A 12,649-nucleotide genomic window follows, 5' to 3' on the forward strand; every position below is an offset into this window, starting at 1 on the left:
ACGTGACAGCGAATGTGATTAGATTTGTCCGTGAATAATTTAAGCGCGCATAAACGACCCAACGAACGTAAAACGGATCGCGAATATTATTATTATTAGACCGCGGTGGCCGAGGTCTAAATTATTTTCTTTCGCTCCTTCCCCGCCAACTCTGATTTTAACTACCGGATCGCACCGTTTTCCATCCTCCATTAGACTCGATTAGACGAGATTTAATCTCCGACACCTCGGCTCTTCGACGAACAGAAAAGAACAGGATCGGAAAGATCGAAAGATGCTCGGGGGAAGGATGCTTGCCGAGTCACGATTCGTCCGATATTTAAACCGAGGATGGCGCTTCTTTCGAAACGAAATTCCGCTTCCTCGTCGTCCCTGAGACAACGTTGCGGCAACGATAGTCGGCCTCGGTCACGACGAGATTTTTTTTTTCCACGCCGTAATTCAAACGCGGCCCGACATTGTCTCCGATCCAACGTTTTACGACGCGCTAAATTAATCCGACACGAACCGTTTAATAAACTTAACTCGGACCCTTAACGCGATCAACGCGCGATCGTGAATCTCCCACGCCGAGTTTTCGAGAGGTCGTAGCGACCGAGTAACCTCTTCGTCGAATTAACAGGACGGAGAGACGACGAAATATCGTTGGAGCATTCCACGCAAGCTGACCCTTAATCACCGTTTCGCGTCGCAGTTGCGCGGAACATCTCTCTCTCTTTCTCGAAAAAATTAAAACGCTGATATCTCTCGTGACGCGATATCGGTACATACTCGGCGGAGTAATGGTTATCTCGACCCAAATAGAGAAGAAGCTTCCGTTCCACGGAAGAGAAACATCGTCGTTAAACGAGCGAGGAGAGGCAGATATCGTTGGAATCATTCCAGTCACGATCGTTCCGATTCTCAAGATTATTCGGCGCTGGAATAAATCGGTTCGATCGAGTCGTTAGAGAGGCGACCGACTCTCCGATTCTCTCGGTCGGTAAAAAAAATTCGCTCGACAACGCGTCGCCATTTTTGCCGTCGAGAAAACGATGATACGAATCGGGGATGTTAATTGGGTTGCTCGAATTCGCGTGATATTTTTCGAGGAAATAATAGCTCTCGGAATAATGGTTAACATTCGAAATATGGCGTCGAGCGTTGAAAGAGAAAGATAGCTTTTAGCCTTTCGAAAATCGGCGAGATAACGTAAAGAGGGAAAAAATTGTACGCCTCGAGTTCGTATAAGGGAAGGACGATTGCAGGTAACGATCGAAACACGGTGGCGGAGAAAAAGAAACGTTTTCAAAAATCCGACGAAGCATAATTCAGTCTCGGCCATAAATCTGGAGCGGTTGGACAGGAAGGAAGAACGAGGGCGGTGGCGAGGTCGTAATTAAAAAAATAAAGCAACACGGAAACGTTGAGACGGTGCACGGTGGTGTTGCTCTCGTGGTTACGAGCGCGGACCGGATCGGAGGAGAAGAAGAAGCTCGTACGCGTGGAGGTGGACGACATTCTCGTCCCACGTCCGGTTGGACCGTAACATCGCGTGGTCCGCGAAAGCACGGGGACGCGAAAATCGATCGATGGTCGAGCAGAGGACGAGATAGGGGATCGGGGCAACGACCGCCCACTCGAGTTCCGGGGCCCGTGTCAGCCCCGGTGAAAGTGGATTGGCAACGTCATTGTCGCGCTGCTAATTAAGACCTCGCCGTAACGACTTTCGTGCGTGAATTAGCATACGGGAGGGAGGATTTTTCACCGTTCATCTTTTCGACCATCATCTAAATCAACGTTGGTAAGCCAAGCAATCGTAGCAAAATTACCGAAGAAGTTTCTGAATATCAGGTTGTTGGTCGACTTTTTTCTCTCTCTCTCTCCCTGCGTGGATGCAAATAGAATGAGCCGAACGAGTTTGCAAATATGACACGAGCCGGGGAGACGACGTCGGGTCGCTTACCGTGTCGCGAGAACCCTCGATCCAACGTCGCCCGGTCTATTACGGTCAATTTATCGTCGGACGGTTAAAGTCGGTCTCGTTTTTCTTTCACGCGCGGCTGTAACGGGGTAACAAATTGTCGGGATCGCTGGAAATTACTACTTCCACACCCGCCACGCACGGATTTTAATAGACGCCGCGAATCGGCCGTTTCCGAGCCAGCCGTCCCGGGAAGACCTCCTAACCCAGATAAATCCTCGTCTACGACGACGAAACCGGACCAACGATTCCCGAGGAAGCTGGTAGACGCGCGGTGATGCGCGGCCAACCGTGACGCGAACCTACTACCTTTTCTTCTCGTTCTCCACTCATTTTTCCATCGTGGAACAACAACACTTTCTTCTCGCGTCACTTCCCAAGGAAAGCGATCTCGACCAAACTACAAATTGTCCACGCGCGTGTAGAAGGCAACTTCCGAAACCCCCCTTTTTCGTTCCACAAGCCACGTGGTAATAATATTTACGAAACACCATCCCGTAGAAATTTAGAAATCATCCGACCCATAAACCCGGCTCGTGCGCGATATCCGTTCGAAGAACCGTTCTAATCGCCACATTCCACATTCGAGTTCACGCTCCTATTCTTTATTTTTTTATTCCTTTCACGCGGCCCTCTATCGCGAGCGTAAAATCAACAAGAGCAAAATAATGGTGGCTCGTTACCGAAGCGTGAGCGGCGCTCCTCGATTCGACGGAGACGAGTCCCCTGACGGACGCGTGGACAGCGTCCATTCTATTTTAATCGGCCGGTTAACGAAGCAACGGCTAAGCCCATTGTCAGCGACGCCTCTCGATGCTCGGTCTGTCTCCTCGACTCCTCGTATAATTACACCCTACGATTGAATGGAACGACTCCGGACGCGCGTGCGCGCCTCGCTTTCACACGGACACAAAAGCGTCGCTCCAACCTTTTTAACTCGCGTTCCTCGGAAACCCCGTTCGACGCAACCGGCTCGTCACTCGTCGCGACCATGAGAGCGAAGAAAAGCGAAGAAAACGGCCGCGATGATGGAGGGACGCGCGATAATTGTCATTCTCGTTAAACTCGATACAGGGATCGGCCATTTCGCCCATCTTTTCCAATTGCATTGCAAAGGGGAGGGGAGGGTACCGAGGAATTTACGTTCCCTTCTTATTTTCCTCGGTTTCTTATTACGAGATATAGATGTAGTGTCCGCTTCTTTTTCTCCTTCGTATTTTTTCCCCTTTTGCGGGGAATGGGCGGCGCACGAGACGAAGAAAGACGGGGGGCAACGTAACGAATAGCGCGAGACGGAATATAAACGAGTAAATTATCGAAGCGTGGTCAATTACGAAGGAGGTCCGCGAAGCACTTTTGTACTCACTACTGTCGGTAGAGTGGAGAAAAACGTGGTATCGACGTCTCTCGGTCGATCAAAATGGGTAAATCGAAAACTCTACGAGAAAATAATAAGAAGCGGGTGATTAGAAGGGAAACGTGCGGAGCGGAATCGAAGATAACGAGTGGATGGCGAAATTCGTGGATCCATTATCCTGTTTGACGGGCGCTGTGCATTAAGCAGCGTGCACACGATCGCGGTTACGACCTTGCTCGTGACCGTGACCCTCTGCTCGTACGGGAGAAGCATCGGTGGTTCGCCACACTCGACGGCCCTGAGATCAACTTCCACCAACGTGCTCGTAGACTCGGGGGCTGTCGGCCGTTACTCACCTGTTTTCACCGTCGAACGCGCTCGCTCTCCCCTCGGTCGTTTCTTACTTCTCGCTTTTCCTCCTCGCTTCCTTCGCTATTAAGGATCGTGCACACCGCGCGGCGAAAACCTCTGCCCCCTCTTTTCCCTCGTTTCCACGTTCGTTTCTTTTAAACATTTTTCGCGATACGAGACTCCCGAGTTTCTCTCTCGCTTCTCCTTTTCTCCTTTTCCTTCCTTCCCTCGTCGGCCAGGTATCGTCCAGGTGTATCTCGTATTCACCCGGTACTCGTTGGCTACGTTCAAGGTTGAATTTATACCACGACCAGTGGTCGCGGCTCGTCTTCGAGCGCGCTTTTATAAAGGGTAAACTACATTTATCCTTTATTCAACCTGCTCTCTTTGTTCTTGCGTATTTTCATATGTAATAAAGAAGCGTTGTTATTATCGTTATCCGGCTGCGTTCAGAAATCGCGCGGTTTAACGAGGACTATCTTCGGTCTCGTAACGCGATCTTCCCGCTCGTTACGACGGCGATATATTTTGGGAACCGGAGTCGGGGGGCGAGCGACGATTCTCCCATTTTTACGATCTCTCTCCGACAGATTAACCATCTTTGGCCGAAGCATCTTCGATAGAGAAAGGAATATAGAAAGGATACGCGAACAACGCGAAATCGCTATTGCCGAGAGCCGGCAGATAACGATCACCGTGCCCGTGATCGAGGAAGAAAACTCGGGGGGGGGGAACGCGAGCGGGAGTGGAACGAACTGGTAGCGATTTATCCGCCCGCGCGAATTACCGTTTCCGCTTTCTCGGTCGATATTATCGTGACGCAACTCGATTATAACGCGCCTCCTCCTTCGTTCCTTAACCGCGGACGATCGAGTACGATATATCCGTCTATACCCGTGGAACATTTCGCGATCGATATCCCCTAGGTGTGAACGCTTCGACGCCCGATTCGTTTCGAGAGTCTCGTTATCGATGCACGTCGAACGGTCACACGGTGTGTACACGATGTACATATATATATATATATAAGTAGAAATACAGAGCGACGGAGGCAAGTATCGGCGGAGCACGGGCGACGGGCAAAAGGATCGAAGCGCAAGAAAGGCAACGCGAAGGAACTCGAACTCGAGCGCGCAGGGTTAGGAGAGAGAGAGAAAAGGGAACGGCGGACAGTTGCCGTTGGTACACCGCACCGCCGCTACGTGCTTTTATTGCGAGGAGGATGTTGCTCGATCACGTCGATTGACGCGTGTAGTTTTATTCCCCGTAATAATCGTTAAGATCCTCTCCCGTCCATAATAGAGACGCGACGGCCAACAATCGACGATCCCTCGCTTTTTGTCTCGTCCGAGTCGTATCGAAAAACCGATAAATATATATCGCGCTGGTGATCGATAATTACAATAAGCTCCCCCTCTCTCTCTCTCTCTTTCTCTCTCGTCCGTGTCACCGCGCGTAATCGAATCGAATACCGATCCACATCGTACACCAAGTCGATACAATTTCTTTCGGACGGATAAATGGATGGATGGATGGATGGATAGGTAGGTAGATAGATAGATAGATAGATGGATAGATCGGTCGCGATCTGTCCCCTCCGCTCCCGTTGATCGTCAAGGATCCAGAAGCAGCGAGGGTGTCGGTTCGTCGGGTGGCGTGGTTATCGAGATAAACAAGAGGAGTGGTGGCGAGGGAGGGGAGGTGGAAGAAGGCACGGGAAGAAGAGGAAGAGGGTAGCGTCTCCTCACAGGTGTCGCTTCGGAGCGCTACCACTCGAGGCCACATTTGCCGTTGGTGAACGCGAGCGTGCGGCGGACCGATGCACCGACGCCGGTATTCCACATCGAGCGTGCGTTCGACGTCACTCCGGAATATCCTGCCAGTGCGGTAACGAGCGAGTCCGGACGCGCGCGCGCGTGCAACACGCCACTTTCCGCCGCCCCGCTCGCGGCGGACCACGACTCGCGCCGGCACGGGGGGAAAAGCGGCGGCGGGCCGATCTCCAACTTTCCAACCATCGGCATTCCGTGGTCCAGAGGGCGAGAGAGAGGGAGGGGGCAGAGAGAGAGAGAGAGAGATGCGCGCGTGTCGCGATCCAAAAGTGGCTCGCAGCGTGGGATCGTCGCGAGGCTATACTCGCGGTATTCGGCATCGTGATGGCGTCCGTTCGTGACCGTCCGCGCGAGAACTTCCGGCTCGGCCCACGAAATACGAGATCGCGAGTTGAATCGTGCTTCTCGACCACCTATTCGTTGAGATCGCGTTGACAGGAAGGAAGGAAGGAAGGAAGGAAGGAAGAGAAGGACTTTTGCATCGGTCGAAGTCGATCGTCATCCGGTACGAGGCGGATACACGGCGAGAAGGCGAACACCGTTAACCAGCGAAAATTGGAAATTTCGTGGAAGAGAATCGGCGAAAAGTACGGACGCATCGACGCGGACACGGTGCGCGAGGAGGTAAGGCGACGATCGTTTGGATCGAGTCGAGCGGAAGGGACGGGAGGACCGGTCGCGCGCAGTCACCACGCCACTGTCACTCGTGCACGCGCGCGTCGTTATGTAATCCGCTTCGCGTCACGCGCGCTCCAACAATCCGAAAATCGCGATCGGCATTTCAAATTTCTCTCCTCTCTGGAAACCATTCCTGGCGAACGTTGCGAGCGTCGTCTATCCCATGCTGCTTCGAAGTATAATCGTTACGGGGATAGGATACGAACACGTAACATCCGAGAAACCAACTATCGATCCAGTCATCCGAACCAACAGATTATTACTCTCCGTAGTTCGATGCTCGGTTAATCAACGGGAAAGAGAAAGAGAGAGAGAAGGAGGGAGAAAGAGAGAGAGAGAGAGAAAGATCGGCATCATCGCGAGAAACTTGACCGATCCGTTAGAGGTTAAAGGCTGTTACACACCGCCATGAGACCGCGTCCGAGCGTAAACGTCGCGGCATCATCGACGTTTCTCGACGCGGTCGTTCGAGACTGGACGAGGGTGCGGTGAGGAAAAAAGAAAAAAGGAGAAAGAGAAAAAGAGGGAGAGACGAAAGGATCGACGGGGACGACAACGGAGCGAGGGCGAGGAGGCAGATATGGATGACAAGGTGCAGAATGGAGTGGAGGCCGAGCAGTGGCTCCCAATGTTGGAGAAGGGAGAAAAGAGAGCGAGCTCGGTGGGCAGCGGAGCGTTCAGGTTCATCCGCACGCGCACGAGTATCCGGCGGGAATTGAAGAGACAGTGCAACAGGTAAGAAAACACGGACCCGGTTCGGAAGAGGCACGGCCCGTAAAATTACACCTGTTATGCGAGGTAGTGCGTAGAAACGTACCCGCGATCGTATTGCGTTATTTCGTAATATTTTCTTCTTCTTCCTTTCTTTCTTTAGTAGGCCGATCCAACGCCCTTTCGAATAAACGAGGAAATTATAAATGGCGTAATTAGAATCACGTTTCGCAATCGTAATTGTAACGATTCGTTCGATGTAGGTTTCAAAATTTTATCGGATAACGCACGTGCACGTACATTAATACGATCGAGGTTCGTAATTTTATATCCATTAACAGGAATAGAAAAGGAATTTCACGGTTTCGAAAATACGTAGGCCGCGATCCTCGAAACTGGTAAAACGTATGAAATTAAAACCAGGAGACCGTTATAAAACTTATTAAGGGTTCCACGAGCCGTGACGAAAAACGTTGGCACGATAAACTCCTCGTAGCCTAAAACTCCCAACGTTCGGTATCGATCTTTCCAATTATTCGCATCATCCGCGCGTTCTCCGATACTCTGCTTCGCGAGTACCCGCGATCGCATCGATCGAATAACGGTATATCCGAATTCGTTGCCTCGAATCGAAACGTCGCGACGTCTCGTTCCTAGAGCCGCGTCGATCCGACTCGACGCGTAAATCGCGCCTGGGTCGGGAATCCACGACGATCATTATCCCAACGCTGTCGCCTAATCCGCTCGCCGCAGAGTCGTCTCTTCTTAAGATTCTTGGGATTATAGCAACGGTATACCGGTTGATCGGCAGCCGGGGAACGAAGCAGGAAGCAATCCGCAGAATTCGCGGTCCTTGCGGTGCGTGAGAAGGGCTAATAGTCGAGCGTGGAATCCGCCGGATTCGCGATCTCTCTCGACGCCTACGAGAGTCGAATTATCACTCGAGAAACGGGGATATTATCGACGCGCCAAAGTGTATCAAAGGGAGTTCTACCTCTTTTCCTTATTGGAATACGCGTAATACGGAGCATCGTATCGAAATTAAATTTTCGTTAGCGACCTCCCGTGCAGATGAACGAGAGAACGTTGAGCGGCCAGTCTAGTTGGGCGAGATGGAATTTATTCGGAACACGATAGCGTCATTGATTCGCCTTCCATCGAACCTCGTTGTTCCTACGACACGCTTGTTACCGTGTCGTACCAATTTACGATGTCCTTCGCGGTATGTTCCACCGTGTGAATCGTTTATCGGCCGTCCCGTCGCGGGAATAGTTCCGTCGTGTCGAAGTAAATCACCAGGCTACACGCGCCTCGCGAGTTCCTCCTTCGTTCTTCGAGGCCCGAAAAAATCTCCCTTCCCTTTCCCTCCCCTCCCACCTAAATCATTTTTTCGGATCGCGTGGGCGTGAACGTTTCGAAATACTACGAAACGGTAGGAGAGCGCGTATATATCATCGATATTTGAATTATGGTAATTGCATCGAGTATAAAAACTCGAAATTCCGACCGAGGGATTAAAATATTGCTCGATGACACTCGATGTAGCGACCACGACCTAGCAGGCGGCGAATTAGGCGTAGGATTTTTCTTATTCGAGCGTATCGTGTAAATAATATTCCCTCTGAAACGGAATAAACGGGTTTCGGGATCGGGTTCGATTCGCGGCTTAGACCCTCCATTCTCCTCGTCTCGAGATCGTCGGGCAGAAGCGCGCCCCTTCCGACGTGGTGGCCTCGTCCTCTTAAGGAAAGAGGAAGAACTGTTCTCGCGAGGGGGAAGGGGAGGGGGCAGGATCGAAGACAGAAAGAATCGCCGCGATATATTCCGCGTTTTAACGTTGAGCCGGATCGAGCGAAACGCGGAGCCGTTGGCCGAGGGGGCCCCCGTCGCGCATAACAAGGCCCTCCGCCGACTTTGGCCCTGCATCGTCCACGCGAGGGACACGCACACACGCGTGGCCACGCACCGACATCGGCGCGCGCACACGGACCGACCGACCGACACGACTCCAAGGAACCGTGCCGTTCCAACACTTCCGTGTTGTACGACTAATGAATCGCCTTCTCTTTCTCCCCCCGCTCCCCACCCATCCAGCCGCGCTTCCTCCAATCAACCGGCGTACGCGCATATTTATCGCCGCTATCGATTCGACCGATACCGACTCTACCGGATTTTATCCGCGTTCCTCGCCCGTGTGCTTTTCGACAGTGTCCACACCGTCCACCAAGATCCACGAGGATCGTGGACACGAGCTTGTCCCGTGTAGCTTATGTAGATTACGTTCGAGGGGTGCATTTTCAATCGAGTCATTTGACAGTATAATGGCGCGGGGGGTCGGACAAGGGGGATTGGAACAGGTGAACAACTCGTACCACCGTTGAATAAACAAAAGTAGAGATTCGATTCATCTCCAAGTCGTTAGTCGGATTTTAATTCCAACCGTTCGACACACTTTTCACGATCGACGTATCGATACGATTTTTTCGAAACGTGATTTTCTTTGTTTCTTTTTTTTCCCTTCGCCTCTTCGATCGATGTATATCCCTGATTTTATTTCTTCGAAACGAACCTGTTTACGCGCGCGTTTTATCGCGATTTTACCGTGAGAAATCAAACGAGCAATCGAGTCCGATGCGCCGCGATTAGGGAAAAAGTAAGAAGCTTCCGTTTATGTAAATCACGCTCTAACGAGTTTTCGATCGAGGCTCGATTAATCGCGCATCACCCGAACAGCGTCATCTCTTCGCGCGAATAAGGAAACGCTGCGATCGATGCGAGACAGATTTTTCCAACGGATTTACGCGTTACGATTCGACCCGTAACGATACACTCCCATTTCCATTTTCTTATTCGATTAACCAGAATTTGAATTCGAATAGAAGCAGATTCAATTGCGCGTTTTTCGAATTACGCGATACGTTCACCTATCGCGTCGTTTGAAGTTAAGCAAAGGCACGAATCTTCGTTCGGATAACAGTCGGCCCGACAAACGTTTCGACGAAGCGTTCATCGCGGATCCTCGGAGAGAGAGAAGAGGAGAGAGAGAGAGAGAGATCGATTTAATAAACGAAAGATCCGGGTTCTGGTCGCGGCGTATCTAGGTCCGAGCGGACCGAGAGACGTTTTTACGTAACCGGTACAGGCCGGTACGTAAAGGCATTGTTGCATTCGATTTTGCATTCCATTGGGAACAAATTGGAAAGGAATCGCGCCGAGGACCGTTGCTCGTCGCGTTGGTGTCGCGATCCCACGACAGACAAATCGGTGGCAAACTCCGGATAATGCGTAACGGGTTACGCCAACTTCGGTATCTGAATCTTCGTATGCCGTGCACGGTTGACCGGATCCGACCCCGCGCACCACCACCGCCACCATCTCCGGCTATTACTCATAACCATTAGGGTTCGGGTTCAGCTTCACCGATGATATTATCCGATGAAGGGTGATAAGCCGTTTAGACCGTTTCCTCGTACGTACGTAGCTCGCGTTGCCTCCGCTTGTAATAAACCGGCGGAGAGAGAAAGAGAGAGAGAGGGGGGTTACAGACCGATCCGGATAACCGATAAGCAAGGACGTGCTTATGAAACTTGGCACCTCGCTATCCGCCTCTGGCATCTTCCTCCCCCCGCAGCCCCGCGCTCTTCGAAATAACAATCCATAAATGCTACATCGGTGTCTATCATTAGTTTACGTAATCGAGTTACAGATCTGCACGGGGCCGATTCTTGACGTTGATCGAGCATCGTCTCGCCCCGTTTCACTTCGGAAACGTTCCGTTTCCTCTCGGTTCAATGGAACCGACCGGTTCGCTTCGACCTCTTCGATTCATGTCTCCTCGAACGGAACAGTTTGTGCGACATCGCGCGATATCATCGAGACACTTTTTCCTTTTTCCCGCCGATCGGTCCACGCGGGATCCTATCCCACCGCGAAGATGCGCGCACGGTTACGCGCACGGTGATAAATGGTACGCGATTCCTCCTCCTTTCCGCCCTTGACACCGCTCCTCCTCAACGTCCCACGGTCGATGTCGTTCTCCCACCGTTCTCGCCTCGGGCCCACTTCCTCGTGTACCGAATAAACGACGCGTAACGCTGCTATTCCTCGAGGGGAGAGCGCCGACTCGAGAATCACGTCCGATCCTCGGTGAAAATACGTCGCTGTTCGCAAAATGGATGGATCGCAAGGAAAAAAAGAAAAAGGCGAATTTCGCACCCCGTTTCGTTGAGCTGAATACACCCGATTCGCTCCATCTCTCGAACGCCCACGCGCCACGACGAGCGTCGTTTCCTCGATAAAGTCGCGCCGCCAACCATCCAATTCGATACGTTCTAAATGACGAAAGACGAGTGTCGCAATCGTTGCAACGCGAGCCCGAGAGCTTTATAAGGGGGGGATATATTTTTCCCGACGTGACGCGAAAATCCGACCAACGAATTCTCTCTGAAACGATATATCCTTGACATTTGGAACGTTGTTATTATACTCTCGTTACGTCTTACCACGGAGAGGAGGGAAAAGTGGAGAGCGCGCGTCGTATAGATATCTTCTAACCTATCCGATGTATCTCGTGTTCGCGCGGAACCGAAGACAGAGGCCGTGCGTGCCTCGCGTTGATTACGCGTGTACCGTTATCAACGCGAGGAGGATCCGATCGTAAGAAACAGCGAAGGAACACCGGTCCTTGATAAATAAGATCGGGAACGAGCGCGTCTCCTTGCCCTTCCTCGACGCCGTCGTTTCGGTGGTCTTCAAAGGAAAGCGATGACTCGAGATAACGGGCAAAACTGGCTCGAGAGGTAGCCGCGAACCCGTTCGATTAACCACGTTCCCACATGTGTGTACACATATATATATATGTATGTGCACGAGATGGCAAAGTGGACGAAGCGGTGAAAGGGGATGGGAAAAATATGGAAAGGTTGGAGGAAAATCGGTTAGGCGGGTTTAGCGCGTCGAGACGAAACGAAGGTTGGAACGGCATCGTCCGGCGTTTGTTCGCCTACTACGGCATGCTCGGGATCGGGAGAAATTCACAGGCGATCGAGCGGGCGGCGAGTATCCGCGGGAACCGATAATGCTTCTTCTCGAGGAGGTTTCAGGTTCAGTGGAGTACTCGCTCCTGACGGGGAGGGTCGGATAAAGATCTAAATGCCTGCATAGCCGTATGTACGGCACGCCGAGGAAGATCCTTAAATACTGGCAAGGTAACGAAGGTAAAGGTTTCTCGTGACGTCCGCTTTGGTGCCGGAGCCGTCAGGGGTCAGTGAGCGCTTCGCTCGGCAAACCCGATCGCTCACCTCCTCCTCCTCCTCCTCCTTCTCCTTTTCCGTGCGCTATGTTTTCCACTCGCCAAAGGGGACTCCCGACCAATATTCCGCTACGCGATTTATCGCCTAGCCTCGGGTCCACGGATTCCACCGACTGGAAACTATTAAGCGCAACTCCGACCAGGGAGCGAATCTCTTACAGGAAAACCTCTAACTCTAACGAATCTTTACGAATCCTTCGAGAAAAAAGGGATCGCGATCCTATTTGTTTCCTTCCCGTAATATTTCCACGCGCGTATCGAGATATATTCGTGCAATTCGGATCGAAAAATATGCACGGAGTTGTCGATTAATTTATCTTCCGAGCGAATCAGTACGAGAATATTACGCGATCGGCATCAAATCGTGGCTGTGTCTGCCAACTTTCTAACGCCCGCCCACTTGAACGTCCCATTTAAGGTATCATCTGGACGCCTCGTGTTTGCTC

General features: G+C 51.6%; 2 protein-coding genes across 5 annotated transcripts in view; one reads left to right on the plus strand and one right to left on the minus strand.

Annotated features, from left to right (window-relative positions):
* LOC107999327 (TSC22 domain family protein 1-like) overlaps positions 1-12,649 on the minus strand; it is a 266,961-nt gene that overhangs the window by 175,556 nt on the left and 78,756 nt on the right. The gene's annotated exons all lie outside the window — the stretch shown is intronic.
* Positions 5,817-12,649, plus strand: part of LOC108001537 (nuclear receptor coactivator 6) — a 170,578-nt gene continuing 163,745 nt past the window's right edge. The window contains exon 1 of the mRNA XM_017062572.3: positions 5,817-6,916. Within this exon, the coding sequence (XP_016918061.2) occupies positions 6,762-6,916 (155 nt within the window). The 5' untranslated portion in view covers positions 5,817-6,761. The remainder of the gene's footprint in view (positions 6,917-12,649) is intronic.

This window comes from Apis cerana, linkage group LG7, assembly GCF_029169275.1.
Source record: "Apis cerana isolate GH-2021 linkage group LG7, AcerK_1.0, whole genome shotgun sequence".
In the NCBI taxonomy this organism is placed as follows: domain Eukaryota; kingdom Metazoa; phylum Arthropoda; class Insecta; order Hymenoptera; family Apidae; genus Apis; species Apis cerana.